The sequence below is a fragment of the Grammomys surdaster genome, unplaced genomic scaffold, assembly GCF_004785775.1.
Source record: "Grammomys surdaster isolate TR1022 unplaced genomic scaffold, NIH_TR_1.0 126197, whole genome shotgun sequence".
NCBI classification, from domain to species: Eukaryota; Metazoa; Chordata; class Mammalia; order Rodentia; family Muridae; genus Grammomys; species Grammomys surdaster.
The window spans coordinates 3,385,063-3,399,191 of record NW_021621002.1 but is presented as its reverse complement, the minus strand read 5'-3'; the positions used below and the strand labels follow the sequence as shown (position 1 = coordinate 3,399,191).

The window sequence follows — 14,129 nt, the reverse complement described above, 5'->3', positions numbered from 1 at the left end:
GCCAAGTGTCTGAAGAAGGAAAGCATACTGATATGACAAGAATGAGAGTCAGTGGCATGCTGGCTGCTCCAGCTCCTGAGGTCTTTCCAGAACATTCTCGGTTCTTTGTGGCAGCCTGTTTTTGAGGGAGAGAATGAGTGGCGATATCATTCAGGGCCCCAAGCATAAGACAGGAATCACATGGTCATTCTCCTGTGTGATTAACAGGTTACTTTGTTTCACCAGAAACACTGGCCTGTAAGCCTGCTCCAAGATGCATGTCTGCTACAGTCCCAGGGGACACTGACAGCATCAAGGAGAACTGGACAGAAGACCAGAAAGCGGACCCAAGATCAGCATGCTCATAAGCTTCCTGTGCCTTCCAGTGAACAGGAAAGACAGTATAAAAAGTACAGACACCATGGGGATTTCTCCATAGGTGTGTAAAGAGGACACCGGCCTAGAGTGTCCTATATTGAAAGCAGTGTGCCTATATTGAGGGGCAGTCCCATAAGGAGTGTGGGCCCCCTGAGGCTGTGCTCCAGACCTCCTGGTAACCCATTGGTGACTAAATTCCCTGGGTTTCCAGGCCTTAAGCTGATTGTAGCTAGATGTCCCTCCATCGCCCTCTACTGACGTAGTCACCCAATAGCAAAGATATTTAAAGCTGGTATTGTGGCTCATGGGAAATTGGATCAGAGATGCAAAACAAGCAAGGATGCACACTTGTGCCTGACCTATGCAGCAATCACCGCTGCCTAGATTTCCATCCCATAGTTTAGTGAGTAGATGCCAACTGTCGCAAAAATACCATAGCTCACTCCAAAGCAACAAGGGCCTTAGCCATCCGAACTTCAATAATTTTTAAGATAACATAGCATGCCTTGTGCTATCTGTGAGTCAGAGACAGGGTGATGTCTGGTAGTGCAGCTCTGGTTGATGGTCTCTTGTAGAACTAAGACACACCCCTAGACATCAATAAGTTGACAGTCCTTACTTTAATGAAGCCCAAACCCCAGGGAGAATAAATGCCCTGTACCAAGTTAAACAACTAGGAATCGCAGACCAGGAACAGAGTCCCTGGAACCTGGCCTCCAGGATTTTCCCTAAGTTCAAAACCACTAGGATAGATGGATCTCACTAGAAATGCTGCTTTGACTCTCTCGAACCTGGATGAGTAGGGGACCTGAGGGGGAGCAGTTGTCGTTCTTCTGAAGCTCCCAGTTGGTCCTACTGTGCAACACAGAGTCTGGATCCTCTCTTCTCTTCCACACATACCCTGCTACTAAGGAAGTTCTGACACCCTGAGGAGGGAGCATACCTGGCTGCTGATGTCAGATCGGGAGCCTCTGGTTCCACCTTCACTCCCAAGACAAGCTGTCCAGTGGGTTCTCCAGACAGATTAGAACGTCTGCCTCCACTAACACAGAAAACAGCTGTCTAGATCAAGAGTGTCAGAGCAGCCCTTGTTGTTCTCTAACGGATGAGGGCAGAGTTCTTGACAGCATAATCCTATCACCTTCCTATCTGCTTTTGGAGGGTCCAACCTACAGGTTCCTGAGTGAGCGTCTCTTCATAGGCTGCCCCCAGGCTGCCCTCACAGACCGCACAGTCTCCCAGCTCCTTTATAAGAACTCCCCACCATCTACAGCAAATAAACACACACACACACACACACACACACACACACACACACACACACACACCAGGAATCATGCCCAGAAGAGCAAGGGGGTAGACCTCAGGAAAGTGGCTGGGATAACTCTGAACACTTCAAATTACTGGTGTTCCTACAAGATAAGGTCAAAATCTGCCTATCTCTTTCCAACGAAGACAGCTTTAGAAGCCTCTTTATCTTCTGACAAATCCCAATTTCACTTAGTAACTTCCTTATCCAGTAGCAATTAACCCACATTCTTGCTTGGTGATTGGGACCTTCTGATTTGCAATTTCCCTCTATTTTCTTTAAAGCCCACAAACCATAATTTATTTGGGTCAGTATTGGTGGCAACTGGTCTCACCAAAGAGATAACGGCAGTAATAGTCGCAAGAACATAACAATAAAATCGGTGTTTACTGTTGAGTTGGGCATTTCTCCAATCAGCTGGCTCCACAACCTCTTTTGACTTGAGACCCAGGTCAGGCAGAGTTCTGAGTCTCACTGTGAACTGACACAGCAGATATTTGATGTTGCTAAGAAATGTGGGTAAGTGCTAGCTGGGCCCATCATACACACACAAGCTTGACTAATTCAAGAGGTCCTACTTCCGACCTCTGTATCCCAGGACCTTCTGAGATTACTTTTCTAGGGATATGATACATGGTGGTCAAAAGCAGAGATGTCCAGCTCAAAAACTGAGCCTTAAATCTTGGTTCCGGCAAACGACCAAGGGGCTCTGGCACACAGCTCACGTTTCCCATGCAGCAGCCACCGGAGGTGTGTCTTCTATTGGGTACAGTGTGCTGCCCAGCCCCCAGCCCAGGCAGAAACCATGCTGTTTCCCCTACAGTATTGCCACTGCACACTGATCCTGACTTCTGGAATTCATTATGCACTGATTTGTAGACAATGACAGGGGAATCTCGAAGAAATAACAGGAAAACGAAACTAATTTGAGAAACAACATCCAGAAAATGACTCAGAGGATGCTCTGAGTGCCGCATCCTTCCTGGATCGCTATTTTCAATGCCCTCATTTTTAAGAGAGTGTCATTTTTCCCCTGATGACAATGTCAGCTGCTTCCCTGGGACAGGCAAGGAACTCATATTTCTCCCAAATGAAAGGGGCATCCCTCATGTTTGACAGCTGCTTCTCCTTGGGTGCTGTATCTGCTCCACCATGTTTTTTCTATTTCCTAGCTGGAAACCTCAGCCTTAGACACCTGGCTGTGCCTGTGAGCATCACTGAGATGTTGCCCAGACTTTCCCTGCTACACCTGCCCACACTATAGGCCTTTTCATGAACTCTGCCTTCTTAGCTTGCATGCACTTCCTGCAGAACGCTAAGCACAAGACCTTTGATCTGAGACCGCACATGGGCAGGACTTCCGGAACCATCTTAGGATGTATTTATGGCTATAGAACTTGATCAGAGGACCATCGCTCAGTCAGTGGATGGCCAGCTAGGTTCTCTGTTAATTAAGGGGGGAAAAGCTAACAAGCCAACAGACTAACCTCAAACCCACGGAGCTAAGGAAACTGTCCCCTCTGCAGTCCAGTAGACAAAGGCAAGCTAGACCAGGCCTGCCAGATAGAAACAGAAGAAAAGAAAACCTCCTTCCTATTGTTTGGGTCTAATCTTTTCTCATTACTAATTGCTGTTTTCCCAAATCTAAATAATTGCTAAAGATGCAACATGCAGACACCAATGAAGAACGTCTTGGTACAAAGCCAGGTTGGATAAAGCAGAAGAGAAAGAAGAGAATGAGGCTTCATTTATCCGCTGGGATGTCACAGAGCAAGGAAGGGTGAGAGCAAGACTGGGCCCCCCCAGAGACCTTCGTGAAATGTCAAGCAGAATTTGGAAAGCTGACCCCCAAGTTCACCCACACACTGCACACCCCTCCCACCTGGGTTTGTCTACTATGAGCACTTCCTTCTGATGAAGATGGAACTGCTGTGAGACAGAACAGTATCCTGAACAGAGGAAGGGGGAGGGGAGACTGCGACCAGATTTAGTTCCCAAATTTAGCTCCATGGGTACCACAGTACAATAGGGAAGAAATTCCAGGTGTCCAAACAGCATCCTGTCTGGAGATAACAATAAAGCACTGTACATTCCAAAAAAGATAGAAGAAGATGTTTTGACCATTTTCACTGCAAAGAACTAAATCCTCGTAAGAGATAAACACTCACACGTACATTTGAACATCACACAGTCTACAGATGTATCAAAAACATCACATGGAAGCCAATAAAGGTGTATGACTTGTGTGTGTGGATTAAAATTTGCTAAATAGCTAGGTGTGGTATACTGGGGAAATTGAGGCAAGAAAATTACCATTAATTCACAGTTAGCCTAGACAACATAGCAAGACCCCATCTCAAAACAAACAAAACAAAACTTCAATCAATATATGTGTTTCCTAAATCAGGTATGAAAACCTCAGAGAAACTTGGGGTTTGAGGAGGAAATAAAGAAATGAGAGGACAAAGTGTGGAGAGGAGAAACACACAGTATGGAGACAGCAAAAAGCAAGACAGAGTCTTGCTAGGAACGCACTGAGGCCTTTAAATCTGATAAGAGTGTGAGTATAAAGCTGACCTCTGAAGCAAATACAGTACAGAAACACAAGGGAAGCCTCTGTGTAGTGAAATGACATCATAGTTTGGGGTCTCATGTAGGTCAAGTGGCCTTGAGACATCTGGGCTGTTTGCTGCTGAAGACTCATTAGCATCTTTCATCCTGCTGGGTTCTGCTGGGAGGCTCAGGGGAGCACACCTCAGTGTCCCTGCCAGCTGGATTCTATCAATGGCAGGCATCTCCAGAAAAAGACTGTGCTCATGCCCAAGTGCTGACCTTGGACATAACCACTTCTCCCCATCTGTCCCTCGTTCTCAACACAAGCCTCTCTCTAAACTCTGGGCTCCTCACTTACCTTGCAGTCACATGAAGAAAGAAATAAAAACCCCCTCCAGAGTCCAGGAAAGTCTACCAGAGACAGTGAAGCCCAACTATAAACACCTGAAATTCTCCATTTCTCACCCGCCATTTCCGTTCTCCAAAGGACAGACTCCTATGAGGTGAGCTACATCAGAAGCCATGCGGTTAGGAGAGAGAAATAAGTCAAGAAAACACAGCAGGACAAAACCAGTTTAAAAAAAAAAAAAAAGCTATTCAAGTACGCAGTGACACTGACTGAAGCAATTTGCCAGGTTATTAAATATGCAACACTGTTGTATGCAAATCATATGCAAATATGAATACCAGCCTCCACAGAGATAGGCCTTGCTTTGCTTTCTCCAGCTTCGAAAGCAAATCCAATTTGGCAGATGAAAATCGAAAGCAGCTCTGTGGTGGGCTTTAATGTGTTTCTGTACCTCAACATCTGCCCCTAGACCCCCCAAAGGTACCTTCAACCTTAATGTGTCTTGTTCACAAAGAACTGTGTAACCTGGGAATGAGCTAAATCTCACTGGTGAGTGTGGAAAGATTCTATCCTCTTGTCTCCAGGATAGAAATGGAATAGCCCCTGAAAGGCCACACGTGAGACTACAGACTAAACTGTGACCTGTTAGGTCCAGCAGCTCCTCACTCTTTACTTTCCTTGGATTCTCCAATGCCTGCCCAGTCCCAAGTATTATTTGAATAAAACAACAATTAAAAGATAAAAGGAAGGACTGGTGAGATGGCTCAGTGGTTAAGAGCACCAACTGCTCTTCAGGAGGTCATGAGTTCAAATCCCAACAACTACATGGTGGTTCACAACCATCTGTAATGGGATCTGATGCCCTCATTTGGGTGTCTGAAGACAGCAACAGTGTACTTTGGGCTGGAACGAGCAGGGCCCTGCAAGCAGGGGTGGAGCGAGAGGGAGAAGGGAAGGGGGGAGGGGGAAAAGATAAAAGGAAGACAGTAGCAAAAAGAAGGTTGCTGTGTTACTATAAAGGAGGATCTCTATAAGGAGGGGGTGGGGCTAAATTGGATTCTCCACACCTCCTCCACAAGTATTTGTTTATTTTTAGAAAAAAATATTAAAGTTTTCTTCATGGATTCTTAGGCCGTTCGGGAAACAGGTTTGAGGAAAGTGATGGAGGGTAATAGATCATATGGCCTGAGATCAGTAAACCGACTACTGAGGGTAGGGGAGAGCATGACAGAGGTCAGAGGGGAGGAAGATGGGGAAGAAATGGAGAGGAGAATCAGCAAAAAACAAATTGTGTATAGAAATTCCATAATGAAATCCATTATTACATCAATTTTAACCTATTGTTTAACCGACTGTATGCTAATTTTTAAAAAGGGAAGCAAACAGGGCTGGGATATGGATCAGCGAGAAACGTGCTTGTCATGAGGTCATGAGGACCCGAGTTTGGATCCTTAGGACCCACATAAAAAGATGGGTTCGTAGCCCCAGTGTTTCAGGGGCAGAGGCAAACAGATCCCTGGGGCTAGTGGCCAGGCTGTTTAGTGGGTTCAGTGAGAGCCTCTGTGTCAAAGAATAGAGTCAAGGGTGTGTGCACAGAGACACACACGTGCATCCATGCATGCGTGCACAGGACATACCCAAAAATAAATAATAATAAAACCCAGGAGTCTACAAGCTAGTATTTCCACTCCATCTGGGGTGAGCTACCCCCCTCAGCTCTCCACTACAGGTTTTGGACACCTACCCGAGCCGGAAAGAACCAGAAGAAGAGGTTGCTGTTGTAAGTCTGGTTCACTGTGATGTAGCCGGCATAACTCTTGTCATACATTCCAGGGAAAGGACTGACCATGCTCTTCCTTTGCCCTGGTGAGGAGAAAGAAAATATAAGGAAGGATTAGAGAACGTGTTCTATGCGCCTGCACAGGCTGGGGGAGGCCTTTGCCAGCCACCAAGCCAAGATGAGAAGCTAAGAGGAGGCCATCATGAGGAGTACTCAGAACCCAGCCTCCTCCAGCTGCTTCCAGCCTCCCCATTCACAGTGAGGCCAAGGTCAATGGAAGGTGAAAGGGGTCAGGAGCCAAGTCTTTGTATTTTTGATGTTGATGTCATGATAGTACCTCGGGTGTTTCCACTTCGCCCACTGAATGGCAGATGCATCCACAAGGTACAGGGAAACAGACTAAGCAGCTGGGAGTCTTGGGGCAGCCTATGGGCCCCACCTTTTTGTAGGGGCACAAAGTCTATTGGTCTCTTAAAGATCAGGACTGAGGGGTTCCAAACAGCTGGGGGCAGACATCAAGCCCAAGTGACCTTATGGTTACGGAGGGTGCTGACTAGAACAGGGACATTGTGGAAGGCAGAGGCCCTGGATTTCTTATTTCAACAAAGAGACGGGAAAGAAGACAGAGGGTGTGCTTAACCAGCCGTGAAGGCCTTAGAGGAGATGACGCTGATGGAAGCTAAGACTTGCAAGGCCGTGACACCAGAAAAACAAAGAAAGGTTATGTAATTTGCCCAAGATTCCCAGCATTGAAGAGGAACTGAGGCACATCCCCCGCCCCAGTAGTGGCAGCCAGGCTGCAAGGCTGTTCCTTCCTGCCTGCTATTGGAGGATGCACTGAGTCCTAGGTATAGGGGACAAGAAGTAGAAGAGAAGTAGCAACAAGGAACAGGGCAGAAAGGGAATCGAGAGTGGGCGTTCAAGCATGTGGGAGGAAGCAGAAGGGAGATCTGGGAGGAAGAGAAGCGCCCTTGAGGAAAGACTCACTCCAGAATCAGTCTGAGACACATTAAATTGGAGACTGAGAGGTCAACACGCCATCAAATAATGATATTGTGGTGAACATCTCTGCTCCACCTGGCAACCAGCAACACCACTGACCAAAAGAAGAAATGGACCATAGTAAGAATATTCAAACCCACAGCAAGTAATGTACAATCCAGGGCCTTTCTCCCCATATACCACAGCTTTGAGGCTGTAAGCTTTGTTTTAGAAACAGGCATACCTTTCCAAGGAGGTACACTTCTGACCTCTTCCCCCAGCACAACTGCCTAACCAGCAGTTGTGACCCTCGGCGGCGGCAGCCAGCCTCCCCTGTGCTGCGGTTTCTCAACTAAGACAGACGCATCCCTTACGGGTCTGCAGGAACACGGAGTCATCATGTACAAGCTTGTCAAGAGAAGCCAGCTTAGGGGCTCAGGAGAGATCGCTCAATCAGTTAAGTGTTTGCCTGGCAAGCATGAGGACCTGGCTTGGATCCCCAGAACCCACGTAAAGAGTTGGTTTAAGGGATGGGTGCTTAGAATCCCAGTGTTGAAGAAGCAGAGGTAGGAGGATCGTAGGGGCTTCCTGGCCTGCCAGTCTAGCCAAATCAGTGTGTTTCAGGCTGGCAAGAGACCTTGTTGCAAAAGAAGTGGATAGTATCAGTAAGGATGATACCCAACACTGTCCTCTGGCCTTCATGCTAAGGCACATGCATACACATGAGTATTATACACACAAGGGAAAGAAGCTGGCTTGCACAGAGCATAGCTACTGTTGTCTATAAATTTCCTGCAGTGATTGAGATAAAACAGTAACTAGGGGACGAGACATTGGTGGCACAAAAGACAGGTCTCAGTCTGAGGGTCCAGTCTGCTACAAAGTGGGATTTCTGGTCAGACAGACCTGGTTTATAATCCCTCAGGAGGTCACTTCTTCTCCAAAACTGTCTTTCTTTCTGTACAAAATGCAGACACTGATTATCCTACCACACGCTTTCTGTGAAGAACAGCAAGAAGTACTCATGAATGTTCCTGGGAGAGGACCTAACATTAAACAAGATTTCAGTCTACAGGAGGTGGGTCTCGTTAGCCTGTGGGAAGTTACCCCTGAAGGAAGCACAGATGTCTGGAAGCTTTGCCCAGTTTGGGCTCTCCCAACCCAGGCAGAATTGCTTAACTAGAGCCCCACAGTTCTGCCCACTCACTCGCCAGGGGCATTTGTCTCTCTTGTGTCTGAATGTCCCCACCAAAACTCATGTTGGGAATTGAGCCCTCATTTTGAGGTATAAAATTTGAATTTAGTATTTGAGAGCCAGGCTTTGGTAGATGGTGGGTATTAATGCAACCATCAGAGTGGGGCCCTGATCCAATAGGGCTGTGGCTGTATCAGAAGAGAAGAACCACAAGTTAGGATCTTCTGCCTCACTATGATGGCCTGGGCTGGTTCGGGGCTCTATGAAGTGCCCATATCCAGGATGATCTCACCAGATCCGGCTTCTGCTCTTGGACTCTTTAGCCTTCGGAACTGCAAGCTAAATAAACCTTCATTGTTTATAAACTGCTTGGTCTCTGTGAATCAGTCACAGCAACAGAAAATGGACTAACATCTCCACCCCAAAAGTAACAAAGGAGAAAAGGGAAAGGGCTGTAAGAGAAAAGAAAAAGAAAAAAAAATATATGATGTTTTGAAAAAGAATGGCCCCCATAGGCTCATGTATTTGAATGTTTAGGCTCTGGGGAGTGGTACTATTTGAGAAGGTTTGGGAGGTATGGCCTTGTTGGAGGAAGACTGTCATTGGGGTGGGCCTTAAGGTTTCAGTCTCTCTCTCTCTCTCTCTCTCTCTCTCTCTCTCTCTCTCTCTCTCTCTCTCTCCACCCTCCCCCAAAAATCAGGCTGTAACTCTCAACTACTTGTCTAGCACCATGACTGCCGGACCCACATGCCTTCAGGCTCCACCCATGATAATAAGATCTACGAGCCTCCAAAACCATAAACAGGCCCCAATTAAATGCGCTCTTACAAGAGTTTCCATGGTCGTGGTGTCTTGTCACAGCAGTCAGTGTCACACTAAGACACGGGTCTTGCCTCAGCTCTAACTCTTCCCTCCACCTGTCATTTCTCCTTCTTCTACTCCCAAGCCAAAGAAAGATCGCACTCCAGGGTTGGAAAGCCACTAAAGTGCTGAGGAGATCCCTTGAGCAAACCTACGAACCATCATCTCAACATCAAACAGACAAACATCCGTTCCCCAAAAAGAATGAGCAAGAATTAAAACGGAAAGCTGGAATGAGAGAGGTACAATCCAGAGTGAGGTCACGGACGGCACGGGATTCGGGATAGAAGACAGAGAAGAATGAGAGAGGTCAAAGAACAACGAGAGAAAGAGAAAGTGGGTAATACACAGAGCTGCAGGGGATGGACTATCAAGAGACGATTGGATCAATCTGTCTCTGAGACCAGCGCAGCACAGGCTCCGCAGGCTGATTCTAGATCAATTTAATGGCTCACTCGCCCCTCCCTCCTGGGAATGCCTAGGTTGCATCTTTACTTGTACTTAGGCATGTCCCGTCCCTTTTTTCCTCCAGCTGGAACTGTGGGAAGGCAGGGAATTTGTCTTGCTTAATCTCTGAACCCTTGGGATATAGCACGGTGGTTCACATACTTAAGACACTCCACAAATACTTTTTAATGAGTGAATAATAATGAATGGGCAGATGAACAAATAAATGTATGGGCAGCCACTGACACTGCACCAGGATTAGTGTGTTCTACAAAGACACTGATGGAAGACAGACTTTGTCACTGTCTTAACAAATCTTGAAGACCCCTTTTCTATTCAATGGAAGAGTGGTTTCGCCCCAGTTCATGCTAAACTCCCATCCACCAAATCACGGTAATATGATCCCTCAAGTAACATGATTTTTAAATATGTTTGAATGTGCCTTTCATTCTTAGCACAGACTCATCTGTTAGTGCAGTATGAAAAACAGTCTCCCGAGTGGAGTTTTTAACCTTTCTGTCACTATGACACACAATATAAATGTTTGAAAACAGTTAAGGAAGGAAAAAGATTTCTTTGAAATCATCTCACATCCTCTCCCTCTGTTTACTGCTGTTGCCAGGGTTTGTGACATTAACACTCTGAGGACAATTGGAGTGTGGCCAGAGAAAGATTCAACAAGCCAACGGTGGTATACATTAGATCCACATCCTGGTCACCCCCAGTGTAGACAACATACTTTCAATCCACAAGCAATAAATTAGGACCCAATGCCAAACTATCCTTTAGAATTTGTAAAAATAGGGTGTTGGTAAAGATGCTAAAATTTGCCTTCTGCGTTCATTTGATTCCAGAACGTAAGGATTTATTTTAGCCTCAGAGGAAGCAAACATGCAATTACAATTATATAAAATTAAGCTAGCTAATTGGGTATTAAACAAAAATTAAAAATTCCCCTTGTCTTTCTTTTAACTACTGTTTATCTCGACAGTGTTCTGTTGTGATGTTAAGGCACCCCTTCCTGCAGCTTTGACAGATCCCATTAACAGCAGGGATTTAAAGAGGGAGTTGACCATCTGTCCATAGCACACTGAACTTTCAGTAAAGCAGATGAATAAAATTACCCTTAATTACGTTGTTGGGAAGCATCTGAGTCCCCAGATGTGCCAGCTTTTGAATCTACCACTCAAATCCCACTCGGCAGTTCTGAGTGTGAAACACAACTTCAGCAACGGAAGTGACATATGAGTCAGTGCCACCAATGCTACCACTCCTAGGATGCAGATCTGTTGGGCTTGCCACCAAAGCACAAAAGATCTTTTCTCACTTCCTGTGTGTGTCCACGATGCTGGTGGAATGCACCCAGAGATGATGGTGGAACACTCTTAGGCCAGGCAAGCAGCAAGGGGAGGGACGGGGTGACGCATTGCTCATGGGAATTATGCAGTGTTCCTCACTTGGTTCTGCCACATGCAGGGCACAGACATGTTATGGCTTCTCTGACTTAATGCCTTTCTTAGCTGTCTCCCTTACGCAGTGTGCACAAATTCCCTTCTTGGGTCATTGGTCTCTTACTCACAGCTTTGAGTCAGGAGATGGTCGCATGGCACAGTGGTTCATAGTGTGGTTGGCAGGCAAGAGGTTCTGGTCCCAGATCTGCCACTTACTGGTTTTATAGCTCTGGGAAAGATATTTATTTTCCTAGGGCCTTGGTTTTCTCATCTTCACAATGGGAACAGTAAGTATATGTTTGTTTGTTTTTTAAGGGTTGTTCTGAGATCTGCTTCCCCGTTAGATAAATCATGTAAGATGTCTGAGTCTCCACTTCCTTGCAATAAAGCTGTGTAAGACTTGGTTATTGTGACCTTGACTCCTTCTCTTATGTATTAATGAGATGAATCCGAGCATCAGTCTTAAATTATTAAGGAAGCCAAACCAAATACAAACTGGTACTGCAGGGTCGTGTGGATGATGTGTTTCTGACTCAAATACATCTTTATATGTGACCAGGCAGTCATCTTTCTGTGAATTTTGTGCAGAACGTGAAAATGAATCTTTTATTTTAAATATTCTAATTACACAATGAAGGCACCAAGAGTTTCACCTTCTTGCAGTAAAGAGCTGGTAAGATCCCGGAGCTTATGCAGATTTCACCAAGAAGCCATGAAGGCAGGATTCGAACCCCTTGATTTCCAATAAAACAGAAAGGGTGACAAGCCTGTTGATTGCAAGGACATTTCCAAGGAGCAAACTGTGCTTTGTTTTAAACTTCCTTGTAAAGTATTTAGACTGACTTTTGATCCTTGGACCCATCATTTTCCTGTAACATTTGGTCTCGTCCATCCTCCGTCCCATCTAACCCTCCAGTTACACTAGGTATGGCTTCATGTCCCGGGCACACCTCTCCTCTGCATCTCTCCCACCCAGTCCCTGCCAGCAGCTCCTCAGATCCCACCTCACCCACCCCTTCCTTCAACAAACACTCACTGTCTGTCTCCTCTTTGAGACCCTTCCTTGACTCTTTCTGGCCGCCAGCCCAGTCCTCTGTTTCTTTGTACAAACAATTCCTCAACACCAGAGCCTGGGTACTATTTGTAGATCAGGGGTCATCTGAGTTCCCACAGATGAGATTCTTTGTGACCACGGTCACTTACCCAAGTACCGAGTCTCAGTAAGAGCAGATGCAACCATATATGTAAGTCTAATAAGATTAAATGTGACTTCTTTCTATTAACTGACAGGGATCAACCCCCTGGTGCTCTCTTAAGGACGCCTCTGCAAACACTAAGATTTTAGAATAAATTTACAAATACAGGGGTTTTCGCAGTTTATTTCTCACTGGATTTCCTGGCATTCTTGCACTTTGTGCAAGCTGCTAAATCTCCACCTGACTGACTGAGGTGTGGGTGTGGTGACATGCCAGGTGCAAGGCAGGGCAGGGTGGGTGGAGGGAAGCCCTCCCTGTGAGTGTGGAGCCCACGTCTATCAGCAAGCACCCCGGTGAATTCTGGCAGGTCCTTGGAACTCCTACGTCAGCCTCCATACTTGGGCACAACTTACTTGGTCGACAGGTGTGAATGAGTTCGTGACAGGTGAAAGGTGCAAGGTTCGCAGTAGCTTTGTCAACACTGTCCCACTGAGAGACACTCACTGGTTTTGTGGAGAGAAATGTTTAAACTCATAAATATTCCTTCCCCAACTACCTCATTTTTGTTTCGAACTCGGATGATATTGAGTGATTATATTATCAGTATTTGAAATAAGAACAACTGAATAAAATACTGGCGTGTATTTTCCATCTGTGGGGATAGAGAATAGCTTTTTAAAAACACCATTGAGCACAGAGCAGTAAAATGAAATAAAACGAATTTTTAAAGGTAGCAGCAGTTTCCTGACCAGTACTTACCCTCCTTGATCTTTCCAGTTTTGATGTAAGGGCTGAGAAATAGAGGCTTTCCTGCGTTCCCGTTGAATGACTGGGAAACGAGAATGCTTCGGTATATGGAGTGAAACAGTCCATCACCAGGGCTGACCGTGAACAGGATCAATGAAACAGTCACCGTCCATATGGCACGAACCATTTCTTGTTGGCCTAGGGGGAGAGCGGGAACAGTCCACACGTGAGTCAGGAGGCGGTCTTTGCCTGTCCCCTTTACGAGAACCAAATCCACTTGTTTGCTAGCTACAACAAACAAACAAACAAACGAAACCAAAATTTTCCTATTGTGTATCAAGACAGTTTGCTGAATACCATGGATGTCATCAGGAGATAAGTAAGGCGAACCCAACCCCTGTTGATCCTGACCTCGGCCACCTAGAGGAAGGTTCTGCAAGGGATTTACAATGCACTGAGAAAGCAACTATTATATTTAAAAACTATGACCTGAAAAGTAAAACCAGAAGAAAATTAGAAAAAGCCTGGAAGCAACCAGGGCTCTAAAAACGGTCACTGAGTGTGTGAGTGGGAGGGACCATTCCATCACTGCAGACTGGCGGAGGCTCTGGGGGTCATTTTAGGGACAGATGACCTAGGATGACAAGGTGGGTGGGAAGGAAAAGAGGTGGGACCCCCCACTCAGGCTATGGAAGCAACAGGAAAAGCATAATCCACCCCATCCCACCCCACACGCCTAACCCCACCTCCATTCCCCAACACCAAACATACAAGAGATGGCTTACACAAAGGGAAGACCATGGGTATACAGTGATGGGCATACAGTGCACTCTGCAGGGGATTTAAAATAAGCTACTGGGTTGGTGGGTTGGTGGGTTGGTGGGTTGGTGGGTTGGTGGGTTG

At 46.1% G+C, this 14,129-nt stretch overlaps 1 protein-coding gene across 3 annotated transcripts in view; it reads right to left on the bottom strand.

Annotated features, from left to right (window-relative positions):
* Positions 1-14,129, bottom strand: part of Cpvl (carboxypeptidase vitellogenic like) — a 103,528-nt gene that overhangs the window by 85,943 nt on the left and 3,456 nt on the right. For 2 of the 3 annotated variants that reach the window (XM_028758404.1, XM_028758406.1), the window contains exons 2-3: positions 13,239-13,424; positions 6,313-6,431 (exon numbers count right to left, since the gene is read on the bottom strand). In XM_028758404.1, coding sequence (XP_028614237.1) covers positions 6,313-6,431; positions 13,239-13,413 — 294 coding nt within the window. In that variant the 5' untranslated portion in view covers positions 13,414-13,424. Of the gene's footprint in view, positions 1-6,312; positions 6,432-13,238; positions 13,511-14,129 lie in introns of all 3 variants that reach the window. The other variant, XM_028758405.1, reaches the window with a different exon arrangement.